The sequence below is a fragment of the Empidonax traillii genome, unplaced genomic scaffold (genome assembly GCF_003031625.1).
Source record: "Empidonax traillii isolate 1590-97213 ecotype Southwest subspecies unplaced genomic scaffold, ASM303162v1 scaffold201:size1909950, whole genome shotgun sequence".
In the NCBI taxonomy this organism is placed as follows: domain Eukaryota; kingdom Metazoa; phylum Chordata; class Aves; order Passeriformes; family Tyrannidae; genus Empidonax; species Empidonax traillii.
In genome coordinates, this window is record NW_020955394.1 from 1,219,587 (window position 1) to 1,235,795 (window position 16,209).

A 16,209-nucleotide genomic window follows, 5' to 3' on the forward strand; every position below is an offset into this window, starting at 1 on the left:
CACTAGTTAAGAGACCTTTTTCCCCCTTCCCACTCTAACATAGAGAGCGCAGCTAACACCTCTAGGTCCTGAAACAACCTAATCTGTCTCCATGCCCCACCTCTGTGCCCTCTCAAATCAGACCAGGCTGGCCAATGTTGTGCTGCCTAAGCAGAAAAGCCCACAGAGGAGGTATCATGTATCACCCACAAGCAACGGCAGTGGCTCTGCTGCTGCTCCAAGACAAAGCAAAACCCTGAAACACGCACACAAAAAAAAAGTCAGCTGCTTTTCTGAACCGAAGAAATGTGGCCATTTGCCACTTTTTGGTATGAGCTTTGAACTCCTTGGAAGAGTTCCAGGTAGATTCTTTTTTCCAGGTAGTACCTTTTCTACTAACAATGAAAAGCACTTCTGCTAAAAATGCCTGAGCACTGAAATTACTCTTTTTGGTTGAGAGGCAAGGCTTTCAACACAGTATGTCATACTTCCTGATGGGATTGTGGACACAAAAGAATCTGTTAAAAATGGAGTATGTTTTTAGTCCCATTTCCAAAGTAAACGCAGCTCCTGTAATCACACAGGCTCCCCTCAACAACTTTTAAACATGTTGTCAACTTCCACTAACTCTACCAGCGAGAGAGAGGGGAGGGTTCAGGTGTAATTAAGTTCCCGCAAGTTATGTAAAATCATCGGCTAAGCACTGAAGGGAGACCAAAATTGGCGAGCTCACTGAGAGAAAGGGCAGGCAAAACACGGTCATTATATATCGAGCTTGGAAGCAGCTGCCTGGCGACCGGCATGCGCAGCCTGGCTGGCCAACTGGGACTCACACAGCTCCGGCAGAGGCGTAGCTTCGGAGGGAAGCCGAGGATTTTAAGGACACCAGTCCACAGGAATCCAGGCTTTGTTAGTAACACTGCTCAGAGAACGAACTTCCTGAACATCACAAAACAATTAGTCTTTTGTGGAAAAGCTCCGTAGAAATATAACCGTCAGGATTCCAAACATTTTATATCCCTTTTTGAAAGCTTCTCAACACACACCTTGGCGTCAGTGAAGTGAACTGTGGGGGCTTTCTTCACAATTTGTCACCTGGGCTTTCAACTTCCTTGCCCTCACCAGCTCCAACAGAATGAAGAAGGGGGGAATGGGTGTGAACGTCTTTGCTGATGTGAGTGCAGTAACTGATGGAACAAGAACTACCAGCAGGTTACATTTTCATTTATTAATGGGTTCACAGTCATGCAGCTCACACCGGTTGACCCAATATTTCAATATTGCACAAAGAATGACTTGTACAAATCTTAACATATGACACTTTGAGAACATCTCTTTAGATGAGTATTTGTTGCTCAATATTGTGTTTCAGAAATCCAACTAGTCACTGAAACAGACTTGTGTCAAAGCTGGCAGTGATTTAGCCAATTACATTTTAGCCAATGAAGCTTAAAATGACAGTTACAGATAGACTGACTTATGCCCCACACATTAACTTAAACAACTGTGTAATTTATACATACTGAGCATGGTTTTTCTGTTTCCCCACCACTACACTGTCTTGGTGCAGGTCTGCCTACATTCAAAACAACAACAGTGTGCTTAAACCAACACCAAGTGCCTTATAAAAATCTACCCACTTCAAATTTATTGGAATGACTGAAATTATCTGAATTCTGTTAGGAAAAGCTTTGAGTCACATCTCAGCTGGGGGCCTTAAGCTCATTGCAGTTCCCCTACTGCAATCTCACTGCTTTCACACAGGCAGGACCAGAAGCAAAGATGGCAATATAAAATTCTCACTACCAAATTTGGTGAATTATCTACCAAAATATGCATGGATAAAGGAAGGTCACCAAATGTAAAACCTCACAAAAAAGCCACTAGATACAGTCCATGATAGTCATGACAAAGGAGCAGCTTTGGAAAATTGAGCTTTTCATTTTTAAAAATCACTGTCTTGAATTCTGCCCATATACATAACAGATCTCCCTGGAGAGAATTAGACTGTAGAAAGAAAGAAATGTTAGAAAATAACCATATTTCTTTTAGTCTTAATTAGATGCAAAAGGGTCCTTGAATTTAGTTCCAGGCATTAAAGCCAAAATTTCAAAACACAATCAAGTTAAGTCAGCAGCTGTTCTGCACCTTAAGACAAAAACTCAATGGTAACAGCCCCTCAAATATTACCCTTACATATCTATGATTGGAATTAAACAAGTCTTTATAAATAACATTCTTAAAGATTCGTATTCTTAAACGTGGAAACTTTTATCTAGGCTTGCTATTTTCCAATCATACTGTTTTGACAATTAAATTACAATAGTTTTACTACTAGATAAGTACAAATGAAGTTGAGACACACACTGCTTGGCCTGCAAACTCAACAGACTACTTCCAGTAAATATCAACTTTTCCAATTATTTACAAAATTAAAAACCACCACAAACAATCTAAACTTTGAGCCTAAACTATGCAGTGCTGCCCCTTTAACACTGTTGTTTAGCAGTGCTCCACAGTTTGACATCAGTTGATACTCCTAAATATAGCTCTGCCTTAACTCCCCCCTACAGTTCACAACCCAGACAAAGCCAGCTTCATGACTCACAGCCTGATACAGGCCAAACAACCCTCACAACACTTTGGCAATTTAATGTGAAACATGAAACAACATCAAAATTTCGGGAAAATATTTAGAAAAGAAGTCACTAAAACACAGCCTTTATTAACAGTCTCCTGACTTTATAACCTTCCCGTTTGTTACACAGGATTGTGATTCTCTGTGACTGTGTTCACTGTATTCCATCAGGGGGAATTGATTCCAAACTGGTCATCCTCACTCACACTCTCATGTCCTCACTGCAACCCCCTCCCTGCCTTTTTTTTTTTTTTTTTTAAGAAATTTTGGTAACAACACACAATGGAAGCACGGGAGAGACATCCGAAGTAACAAATAAAGGCTTTTGTGGCTGGTTCAAATGTAGAGGAATTTCACAGCCACCGATGGTAATTACTGCAAGGATGCCGTACATTAGAGGCTCGAGGTCTACTATACAAAAAGACAAACACTTCTTCACACGCAGGTGTGAAAACATGTATCCTGCTCCTCTCCCCTTTACTGGAAGCCCGGCTAAGATTAGGAAGTGCTCCAGCAGGAATTCAAAACACATTCAAATGAATTGCCCTCACAGATTGGTGGTTTATATTGCATAAACAGTGACAGTTACAAGAAGAGTTTTTGCGTTTGTTTAGCTTCTAGTTAAATAAAATATTCTGGTATAGTTTTTCTTAACTGACATGGGATAACTAATGTAATCAAAATAAAAAGCAGACGTAGAACACCTGATGGAAAGACAGAGAGGAAGGTGAAATACAAAGAGTAAACAAGAGGTTAACACTAAGATTTGGGCTGGGGAGCTTAGGGGACAAAGGGTCGATTTCAGAGCCACGTTAACACTCCAAAGACAGCTGAGGGAGGTCCAGCCTAATTTCTACAGTCTGGCTTTTACTCTGAGCAGAAGGCAATTAGTGTAGCCATGAAAGTTAAAGAAACATTCCAAGAGGAGCTCTTTTTCATATAAAACAGTAGCTTTTCTCAGGACAAAGTGTCAGAGAAAAAAAAGAAGCTAAACAAGATGTTTTCATGGCAGTGGCTTTACTTAACACTAGACTGCCTCTGAAACCTGTAAATTTCCAGGCTGAGCTAATAACTAGGAACCATGCTGATTGCAGATTTTTGGCTTTCAGACTACTCCGTAAGATTAATTTAATTCAGAGTCAAAACATTTGTAGATTTTCTGCATGAAGAAATGCACATTAAAAATCATAAAGTTTTCTCTGACACTGACAGTGCTGTGAATCCATGTGAGACCTTCACCCGAAGTTGAAAATAGCTACACATTTTCGTATTGTATGAAAAACAGTGCCCTCTGGCTTCACATAAAATGGGAATAAGAAAACAGTTTAAAGGATAAAACTGGTTCCTAGAGCCAGCTCTTGTAAAGAAACATATGGAAAATTACATGGCAATTCTCTGACTATCCTAATTTGTCAAGGAATCATCATAATTCAAATGCTCTGAATATTGAGATCATTTGATATTGAACTTAAAATATAATCCTTATCAGAGAGTTGTGCATATGTCATGAGAAACTGAAACTCAGTGAAAACCAAAGAAAACCACTAAATTTGTTCTTTAGAACTGTTTTGTTCACAGGATATTTGTTTAAAGTATAAAGATGGGGAAAAAAGCCTTCTTCAATCAAAGCCATGTAGAGGAGCTTCAGTTTTCCAGAACGATAGAAAAGACATTATACAGAAACAAAGATTATAAATTAAAGAGAATTATAAAATTTTTATTGCTATAAACCACATATACAGAGAACAACTTCCTGGTGTACTAGAGCTGAAAAAGGAAAGAATTAAAAGAAAATACTCAGAAGTCAAGAACTATGCAAAAGTAGTGACAAACTAGATTTAACCAACAAAGCCTACACTGCCTAGAAAAAACATGTTTATCCATCACTCATTCACTGGGCATGGAGAGGATGACATTTGGAGACAAGTAATTTCTAGCTCCAAGTTTCTTCTCCCATTCTAAGTTACACACAGTGTATTTCAGTGCTGATAAACATCAGAACTGAAAATATTCTGTACCATGAATACAATTATTTGTTTTATTTAAGGCTGTGTTGGGAAAAGGACATTGTCCTGTTTGAGACTGCAGAAGGATAAAGAGGCAGCACTGTCTGTATACGAGGCCTGGCAAGAGAAGCTCTCTTAGGAGCGGAGCTGCACACACATGTGAAACATGTCCCTGTGATACACAAAGCAATGATTATCCAAATGGATAATTTCATGACCTAATCTAATTTTTTACACCCTTCAGTGTCTTTGCAATTCCACACTTGAGTAAAAGTCTAGCCTATGAGGCAGTATTCAAGTTACATTTTTATTTAGTTATCTGCCCCAAAATATATAATGACTTGATTCTCCAAAAAAATGCCTACATTTCACAACTATCTTTTAGTATGTGAATTGAAAATATTTGCAATGAAGTTGCAACTTAATTCATCTGATAGAAATTGAACTTTATCTGACAAAATCAGCTAAAGGAATAGCCAGCTGTTTAAAAGTACAGACATCTGAACGTCACTAGTTGATTCATGTACACCATCACGGTAGCAAGAGAGATGTATTGTCCATAAATTACACTGCAAAACCCCAAATCCTTTTAGAACAGAATTTCCTTCTGCATTGGTAATTGCACACATTCCTAAACAGATTTGATTTATGATGTCTTTTTTATGTCTGAATTGTTACGCATGAATTTACGAGTAGTAAGGCATATATTTACAAATCCATTCGTGCTCAAAAGAATTATTTTGCACCTATTTTTGAAATGACACTGCATGTTCTCAGTGTGAATTTTAGAAAATCCAAGGTCACATTAAACAAAGGAAATGTTCCTTTAAAACAGGTTTCTGAAAGAAACAAGAAAACAAGCCTAATGCCATTTTGTGCAGAGTGATAAAAGGTTCAATTATATAGTCTAAATACAGATCCTTTTTAAATCAGATAATTTACACCTATGTTGAAAACTGAACCTGAAACGCTAATTCCTCAAATGAGGCCTGGCTGCTGAATCTCTCAGACATTTACTCTAGTGCCCTGGTATCCCAAGTTCATCCCTGGACTGGTGTTTCCCTCTTCTCCATACACCACTTCATAGCTGCACTAACAGACAGGTTTTTCTTAGATGTGGAATTCTAATAACTTTGAGCACAAAACTGAAGTCATTTTGGTTCATTTATTATAGATCCTCATTTAGTAATGGATATCTAAGTCTTTTTACAGATTTTCCACTAAACAAAACAAGTTAAATGGTTTTCTTTAGACCCACATCATGAGAAAGGAGTGGGCACACGGCTTTACTAGACACCTACTAAACAATGCTCACATTCTAGTTTTAAAGAGAATACTAGTCTTAAAAAAAAAATACAACACACCAAAGACAAAAGAATGCTCCAATTAATTTTTATAAGCAGACTAAGGAAAGGTATAGCATTCAGGCTCTTCAAATGAAAACATGAGGTCATTTCCCCAAACCATCAGAGATGTATCTCAGTATGCTGTAAAAAATCCCAAATGCAACATTACAGATGTGAACTCAGCCAATCATCTCAGAACTTCACCTTAAGACTTCTCTTACCATTTTACATCAGTGATATTAGTACTATAACTTACATTATTAAAAAAAATAAGGTTCATTAGCCAAATAATAAATACTGTTGTTTCTAAAGGTAACTCTTCTCCCTTTATTTATATATGCACATACTCACTTTCATAGAGGGAGAGACTAAAAATAATAATGATACTTGCTAAAGGCAGTAAGTGTGAAATACTGGGGAAAATCCCCATCTTTTCATTTTAAGGAGACTTGAAAAATTACACCCAACCAACCACTCTCACAGAAGATTTGGAGATTTTGGAGTTAAGCCAGGCAGTATCTCCAAACTAAACCCACAAACAGTTAGCTGCTGAAAGACTGAGTAACACCTGCCCAGGGGCAATGACTACAGAAGTCAATTCTCCACTCTGACACAAGAAAAGGTCTCCCCAAACACTGGCCCTGAATTCTGATCAATGAATAGTAGTGCAATAATAGGCATGAAATAAATTTGAAGTCTGAAGGGCAAGAACCACTTCTCTCTAAAGTAAACACTGGGGTGATAAACAGAGATGAGTGCCTGCACCTCAGACCCTCTTCCCAGTCTATTTCTAGGTGGTTTATATTAAGTAGCTGCAGAGCATGTGCTTGCTGCTGTGCTGTGAGTTCCTTCAAGCAGCAATGGTATGAAATTGTCTTGATTCCTGTTAGTCCCTCTGCTGCCCACAGGCACATAAGTAGCAGCAACGAACACCAACAAGTCTGGGCAGTTTTCCTTCTGGTACAATCTGGGAAACCTCAGGCATCAGCAAGTAGCTGTCTGCAGACAAACCCCATGGAATCAGGAGTGCTTGCCTCACATTTGGAAGATTATTTAGAAATCTAATTTCCATTTACACAAAATTTTTACAGATTATAATAACTAAAAGTTACTTTAAAACTGACACTGAATGTTTCATTGCTTTCTGTCCTTTCCTCAAAAACTTAATCATTTGAATTTTTTGACATTATAATCCAATAGGGGTCAAGAGCAAACTTACATTTATGAGAAAAGGAACGTATTAAGACTTTGGCTTTAATAGTCTTATATAGTTCAATTTTTCAAATATGATTTTTAAAAAAACCTTGTATTCCAGTGGCAAAACTAAACACATTTTTAAGACCCCATAATCAACTCCTGAAAATTAGAGCAGAGAACATTCCAGAAGCACTAGAGAATTTAGAAGTGGTTTTCTTCACAAAGAATTACTACACTTCTGATTTCCTTTTATAGTCTTAATAGCTACAGTCAGAAAAACAGGAAAAAAAAATCCAGCTACTCAAAATGCAATTTAAATTCTCCAATTTAAAAAAACCAACAAAAAACCCCACCAAAACAAAAAAGGCTTTATAAGGAAACTATTCCACATTCAAATTATCCTTTCCACTCCCAAAATCAGTTGAGTTAATAAAGACACATCAGTGCTATAACTCTGACCTAAGACAGGACATATTTTTTTCTCTCCAGTGATACGTCAATATTGATTTGAAAACAAGGTCATGAATCACTTATTTCTTTTGCAATAAAGTTTGTCAAGTCGAATTCCTCAGAATAAACCACATGAAATGGTAAGGCAAATAAGGCAAAGGAAACTCATCAGATAATCATCAAAACATACTTCTAATTTCAGTTGATACTATTTCATTAGCTGTGCACCATGTCAAATTATGCTGCCCACTAAGCAATACAGATTAGTCAGCCTCCTTGTTGGAAGCACACACAGCAAAGAGCAGGAACTGCAAAGGGACTAAATCCATTAAGGTAAATACAGAGTTAAAGAAAATGGTTTCAGTTTTCAGCACTGAAAGAGGTCAAACAACAGATTAACTCTTATGTCTTTAGCTCAAAGAAACAACTTGAATATGTCGAATTTTTTCAACAATTTAACTATTAAACATTAATTGGGCAGGAAATTAATATATATACAACAATGTCAGGTAAATGCAACAGTCCACAGAGATAGTATGTCATTCAACAACAAAATCCATTCTACCATATACCTCTTCCTGAACAGTGCTGGATTACTAAAAACTAACTAAAAAGGCATGGCTATTTTACTGGCGTTGTAAGATGGCAGTTAGCGATAAAAAACTGTAAGTACTCCAAAAGTGAAGACAAAGGTCTGAGTTTTCTTTGTTTCATTCACTATTTTCAGCCCATTTCAGTAACATCCTGGGGGAAGACTGCCCTCCTGCGTTCACCCGCCATAGCACGGGAGGAGACAGGCCATGCAGCTGGAATCACTTCAAGCTGGCTATTTTTTATTCTTCTCTCTTTTTTTTTTTTTTTTTTTTTTTAAATAATCACATTAGTGATTCAGAGAGTGAAATTAGCCCACCAAATGTTTGCACAGGAATACAAGGCTGGTGAACAGCAGGCCTGTTCCTGGTGCTCTCACAGAAGGTGGTAATGCTCGCTGGTTGGCACCAGGCCTAGAAAGCCATTCTGGGCCTTTAAAATGGCATCGCTGCTCGCAGCTGCTCTTTGTTCTTAACAGAGGCTGCTTATTAAAAGCTCCTAAATTGCTCAATGAAGTCCTGAAGGAATAAAATGCTTGTCAGACACCTTGTAATGAGGTTAGCTATACTTCTTCACACCAGCTCTTCGTGCTACTGCAGATCTATGGCAATTTACCTTCAGAGAGCACCAAACAAATCCAGGAGTATGAATCCATCGTCACCCACATTTCCTGTGACATATTGCACAAGAACCCCGTAAGTCGTATAGAGAGTTGCATACAAGTTATAAATAACTGAAAGAACATTTGAAAACCATCATTTTAGACATGCAGAAATCAAGGTACACAGCAGTCTGTCGTGTAGGAAGTCAGACAGTGGGGTGGCAACAGGAGTGACTTCTGGATTCCTCCTTTTAACAATGTAATTTGGTAAGTTAAAAACCTCCAAATGCTCTTAATTCGGTAGAACACTTGATATTCACAGAGCTAACTGCATTTGAAAACATCAAGGAAATCATGTAGCCTCCTATGAGCATTACACTAAAGCACTACAAATCTAGTGGTAAGGGAAAAGCTTTTAACAGTATTCCACAAAACACAAAAAGCATTTAAATAGTCAAACAGGAAGCCTCAAAGAAAATCGAGGTTTTGTACACTAGCAAACTTAAGTCTATTGCTGTGGTACTTGTGAATAAAAAGCAATATACAGATCAATAATTTTAAGATGCATGTCATTCTGAACTCAGGTGTGTGCACATGAATGCGTGCATGCACAACATGCCTTGAGGTAAATTTTATTCCAATTAACAAAAATGTATCACTGAATGATCCTTCAGTTTCTTCAAAGGAAAAACATGACAATGAACCAACTTAAAAAAACATCCCACAACATTATTCACTTACTTATACAAGTACCTAAACATGTTTGTACTCATACAAGTACCTAAACCAGTATTTTCAAAAACACACACCTTTGTTTTCATATAGGTATTTGCTTAAATGACTTAGAAATAAGAAACAGTACGCAGGATGGGAATTCTATGCCTTTCATCTGTGCATATTATCACCAAAAAAACCCATTACCTCTTTTTACTCTTTTTAAAATATGTTTTTACACTACTTTTAATAATTGTTTTTATTACTCAAACCCCCCTTTATTGCATAGAACAAAAAAAGGCATTTTGCCTTCAATTATAGGACAGCACCAAATAAAATAACAAAAAGGGACGGAGAGAAAAAAAAAAGGAAGATATTCTGTGCATCTGGAGAACATGCACTTGTTCGGTCTTTACTTACGAGCCCAGATTACATTTTCCTCACATAGTGCCTTATGATTTTTCCTTTGTCACTTTGGGGATCACCCGCTTATTTCTTTTTATAGTCTTTAACCACAAAAATTTCACAATTGTTACAAAGTGATACTTTTCCTGTAACTGTACTTTTTCTTTGACTGGTTCAAGTAAACAAACAAGTGTGTTTATATGTATAGGAAAGGAGAGAGATTCCTGCATGGGAATAAGCAAATCAACCATCCCCACTTTCTCTTGAATTCCCCATAACACAGACCTACTATCACTTTAAAACTGTCTCTGTGTGAGAGATAGTCTTAATTTAGACTAAAAAATCTGAACATAGAAACACAGTGGAAATAATTTAAAACTTGAATGTAGCAATCTCCTTGGTGGACTTTTCAACACTGGTTCAATTGAAGTTATTGTCTTCCCTTCTGGTAAAGAAGTAACATTTTTTCACTCATGGAAAGGCATAATAAATGCTGCTTTCCCACAACTTTCATTAACAAAATAATTAAAAATAGTTTATGTTAGAGTTAATTTTTCCATTTGTGTAGCTATGTTATCAGTCTCTACTGCTTGTTAAATAATGCTTAACACTGCTTGGCAAGCAGAAGAACTTACACACAGCATCCAAATTAAATAAATTACCATGTTGTGACTGGACCATTTATTGTTTTCCTTTATAAGAGAAACAACGCATTACTAAGAGGAGCTATGAGAATTAAACTGGAGACCAATGAATTTTATGCTACAGCCAGGGTTCACCTGTCAAACACTTCTGGAGAAGATGCTTGCATGGCAGCTCCAGTGCCACAGACATCCCCTGTAGCACAAGGGGAGTGTCCCAGCAAGAACCCAAGCTTCTATAATACTCAAAAAACTAAAAAAGCTAAACATGCCTGGATAGCCAGATGATTGTCTATATAAAGCTCCTTTCTCTGTTATACTTTTGCCATGGGAAAGAAGAACATGAGAGTGGGGCAGTTTCAGGAACTTGCTATTTGCATAGACTTGATTATGCAAACTCAGGTCTGTTAATTACAGTGTCACAAAGAACACACAAGGATATATCAATCAAGCCATTTTTGGAATTTAAGTACCGTTTCTCTCCCATAAGTCATAGAAGGACAATATCGTCAAAACAGCACACAGACTTGTGTCCAAAGTTCAGGATAAAGGACCTTCTTTCCAATGAGTATTCAGACAGTTTTCCAACAGGGAGCACAGACTGTGCCCCAGATGTGTTGGTATCAAAAATCAATCGATTGTGAGATCAGGGTTTTGGTGGTACACCTAATTGTCACATTTAATGTCTGCAAGTAAGGAGTACTTCTGTATTTGGAATGCAAGCATGATTTTGGTGTACCTAGATAGAATTTACTGTTTCTGTTAAGGTAATGAGGCCTCAGCCCAAGTGAAGGCAGTACAGAAGCTGATATGGTCCTTAGGACAGAGTGACACAAAGGCAGCCAGCACATCAACCAGGACAAGCAGGAGGAGCATCTGCAAGACCAGGCTCTCATTCCCAGAGCTCTCAGAGCTCATGTCCACAGGGAGGTTCAAATTCAGCAGCTGCACACTTTGGAAAGCCTGTGACATGACAGAGGAAACATAAGCTGTTCCTGAAACAGTGCATCAAAACACATGATTTAGTTTTGGACCAGCACTTCAACGTTTTTCCAAATTAAACCTCAAGATACCTCCATGGCCCACTCCAGTCACTATCATGTTTTCATTCAGCAGTTTCAACTCAATGCAAGTGCCATTTGGAATCTGAGGGCACACACCTGATCTAGTACAATGATATCTGCTGCTCCACTAACTGGATTTGCCTTCTGCAAGGTCTCTGCTCACTCAAAGGAGTACAAAACAGACCATAACAGTGCCAGTTAATAAGTATAATATCCTGTCTGCTGGCACAGGACCTTGAACAGAAGTGCAGGGGGAAAAAAAGGTGAAAAATGAGAGAGTACTCTCTCCTCAGACAGCACTTCATTCACATAGTCCTTCTTAGTTCTCAGAAAAATCAGTAGCCCTCCTAAATTACAGATTCTACAAACCAGGTAAACCAGGCGGGTTTTGTCTGAGAAATATTCTGACAAATAGTTTTTAAAAGAAATTTTGTTACAAAGACCTAATTATCTTTGGTCCCCAAGAACTTTTACATTTGCTTTAAATCATATTTCACCTCCTACTCAAGGCTTACAAAAATGCACAGTAGTCACAAGATTGTAAAGAAAAATTCTGAAGTACAACCAGCTATGTGGAAAGAGGCACTATTCTGTATTTGCCATATTACTTGAAAATGACACACTGCTTAAAGCTTCTTGACAAAACAGCTGTGCTGCAAACTTGCAATACAAATTAACTAATGCAAAGCAGTTTGTCTCTCCTAACTTCAAGGAACTCAGGACAACACCAGAAAATAACTTCCCAAAGCTTTCCAGAATGGCTACACATGTTAGACAGGGACCCAGCATCGCTTTTCAGCTGGGTTATTTTTTAATTCTGTTTGTGTCTCAGCTTTGCAGTTCAAACACAGTTTGTCTCATTACCTTTCCCTCTTAGAATATTTCTATCTCATATTTTTATCAATTAAAAGGTGACTAGTGTTTTACGGAAATATTAATTGAAAAGAAGGAACAAGGATGAAATCTTTCCATCTTCAGTGTAACAACCTCTGTATCAAGCCACGTCTTTGATCACTAAACCTTTGCATAAGACACTGAAAAGGATAAAAATGCTGCTCACTAGGACCAAGCAGATTCCTCCTTGTAAGAAATAACCTTACAAATAATAGCAAAAAAATCCCCAAACCCTGAAGAAAAAAAAAACAACTGAAAGAAACCTTATACCATGAGTCTTAAAGCGGAAATAGGCAGTCATGACTAACTGTGTATTCCTTATGGCAATAATTTAATTATACAGAGTAAAACCACAGAGCTTTCAGCAAAGATTCCTTAATTTTCTAGATAATCCACAAGCAATTTCCTTATATGGCTGGAGAGAAATCACTGCTGTATGCTTCAAAGCTGGAAGATAAATGGCCTTTGAAACAGAAATCATTGTTATTAACTGGAATAATAAAAGTCTTGCATCACCATTGTTACACATTCCCTTCAAATAAATGTATTGCCTTTTCTCCTGAGTGTGGTAAATCATCATCAAATCAGTAAAGGTGTTTATTGAATTTATGTAAATTAGCAATGCAGCTCTACAGGGAAATGGGAGAAACAAAGGAAAGGTATTTAGGAATTTCTTTAACAATCAGATTTTAAAAAATCCAACATATATACTTGAACTTGCACATTTCAGGTAAAAATGAAAACCTGTTTTGTATGATTACTTTACAGTGACCCAATGAAAAAATATGAAATACCAAACACAGTCTGGCTTAGAGCTCTGACTGAATTCTGATCTTAAAATTCTGTTGAATTCTTCTACATATGACCATTTAGAACTCATTTCACCCAAGTAATTGTCTTTATGGAAAAGTTGGATCCCACTGAAGAGCAACCTTCAGCACTAACGACCACTCACAACTTTTTGGCAAAATCAGATGGATACAAAACAGTTTCTTGAAATTTGGCCCAACTCTTAACACTAAAGACATAATAAAATTTTCACAATTTATTTTTCTCTGCAAGAGGCAGCTCCAGGGGTATTTATTGTTCGGTAAACATGAAAATAATATCCTTTCACTTGTACTGCAGAGTGTTTTGGGGTGGGTTTCTTTATTTTCCCAACCTCTTAATAATTTCTTGAAGTAAAGAGACTATATACTCAACTCATTTTGATACTGTGAATGGTCAACTACAATCAGACAACAGCGAGGTGTAATTCAGAATTTTAAAATACCAAGCTTCCAAATAAAACTAATTCACCAGCTGCTTATGTTCTGAATGCCAGGCCCATGATACAAATGACCAGCATGGTTATCTGCCTAAATTATAAATTCCAACCCTGAGAGAGTAGACCTATTTTTCATTTACTATACATTTGCCTTAAATTCTAAAAATCAGGCATCAGACACAAAAATAATGAAATGAAAAAAAAAAAAAGACAATTTTTAGAGTTTACACCTTCTAAATTCTAAAGAGTAGTTTTGATATTAAAAAAGACAAATGAAAGATAAAACCAGCAAAGAATGTTATTCATACTCTATAGCAAAGCAGCTCAGAACCTGGCACAAAAGAGCAGAACCCAATGAGTATCATAATTTATCACTTTAGAACCTTGTCCATGGAGAAAGTGAAAAATTTGCCACAGTCATTAACAAAGTAATTTTTAGCACCATAGTTCAAGCAGACCCATAAAGAAAACTTCCAATCAGCCACATCATTCGAAAAGTCACATTACAGAATTTGCACTACTAGGAAAATAGACATAATCCTTGAGATTTATATAATATGAGAATTTATTTCTGCCTTTGGCAATTCCTGGCAGCAAGGCTTACCTGGCAATAATCCAATCTGAAGATAACATACTAATGTAATCCCTAATTCTCTCCTATTCAAAGTTCACAGAAATCCCCATTTAATTAAAGTGCCTTCCTTTTTTGCACACAAGACGTACCTAAAAATATTCATAAGATTTAAGTTTTCTTATTTATTAATCACATCTAACCAATTTCAGTGTATTTTGGCTGATACAAGGATTCAAGCTCTAGGAAATTAAATACAAGTTACAACTTACCCAGAACATTTCCTGCAGGTACTTCTTCAAGGTCTTCAAGTTCTCTTCCCATAAGTAAGTAGAGATTCTCCAGGGTACAGCAAGTCATATGAGGTACTGCTGGCAGATCACTGGTAGCAGAACACTGGGCTGACAGCTACACAGAGTAGAACAACCAGGGTTTGGATATTTAACACCTACTACTGACAAAAGCTTCTTCCACAAAATCTCCTTGCATTCCAAAGCTAGAAAAACCCACTTTCTAAAAAATTTTCATTTCAAAGGTTAAATATTAAAAATCAGCACACACTTCCAAAAATCCAGTTTGTGGTGAATGAGCAAATGTTACAAAGATTAAAAAATAATGCTTTCTTTGGTTAATTTTAGGTGTGTACTGCCCCCATCCCACTTTTCATTATCACTGATAAAACAAGTGTTTTGAATTAAATTCAAAAGCAATGAACTTCTTTGATCACAATCTCGAAACATTTAACACTTTTTTATTCAATACTATTATGCATCTTGTGTTCCCTAAAAGCATTGCTTTATCCTTCACTTTTTTTTTTTTTTTTTTAAAATCAAAATATATACATACTGGATTTATGGTAAACTAATACAACACTACTTAAAACTATTTTGGAAATGTTAAGGTTTATAATGAGCTTACACTCACAATCAGCTATTAGCACAATTACCTAAATTAGTTTGATACTTTTTGTAACTTTTTACTTGAACTTTTTATTTTTTGAGTGAGCAACATGTAAGAAGTTCAGCCATTAATGCTTCAAAAGAATCCCAAGCTCTTGTAACAGCTCAATGCCACCTCTTACCTTATGCAAGGACTCAGCAGGATCATATTTTGGTCCTAAAACAAAGATTTTTTGCCCTCTTTTCGCCACCCCACTGAACACTCTGGCAAATGCGATGAAAGATTCCTTGCTTTCTGTTTCCTGTTTCACTGCCTTCGAGGTCATGCTGTCTCCTTGATCAGTAAGCTGTTGTTCTTCACCTAATCAAAGTTAGAAAAAATATATTAAATATAAAACCAGTTTCTGCTTCATCATCTGAAGAGAAAAAAAAAATCAGCTACATATTACGTTATCCCATCTGGAAAATCATGGAATTGTTTAGGTTAAAACAGACCTTCAAGATCATGAAATCAAAGCCTTAACCCAGCACTCCCCAGTCCAGCACTAAACCATGCCACTAAGTGCCACATCGTTTAAATATCCCCATGGATGGTGTCTCAACCACTTCCCTGGACATCCTGTTCAAATGCTTTACATCACTTTTGGTCAAGAAATTTTTGTTCTAAACCTTCCCTGGCACAATTTGAGGCCATTTCCTCTTGTCCTATCACTTGTTACTTGTGAAGAACGACCAACTCCCACCAATGTAACTCATAATCCAGTCCTGTGGCTCACACACTGCTTTTGTACCAATCTGTTATTAGGCTGTTCGTTTGGGGCTCGAAATTATTTAATTTTCAGCATCTCCTTCAAGCATCATCTCTCTCAAAATACCAAGACCAAGCACATTTTTAAGCTATAAGAACATGCATCCATGGCACTCTTATACCATTTATGAACTATCA

General features: G+C 37.0%; 1 protein-coding gene across 2 annotated transcripts in view; it reads right to left on the reverse strand.

Moving 5' to 3' along the window:
• Positions 1-16,209, reverse strand: part of EFL1 (elongation factor like GTPase 1) — a 68,782-nt gene that overhangs the window by 33,055 nt on the left and 19,518 nt on the right. For both annotated transcript variants that reach the window (XM_027887012.1, XM_027887013.1), the window contains exons 14-15: positions 15,446-15,624; positions 14,637-14,772 (exon numbers count right to left, since the gene is read on the reverse strand). In XM_027887012.1, coding sequence (XP_027742813.1) covers positions 14,637-14,772; positions 15,446-15,624 — 315 coding nt within the window. The remainder of the gene's footprint in view (positions 1-14,636; positions 14,773-15,445; positions 15,625-16,209) is intronic.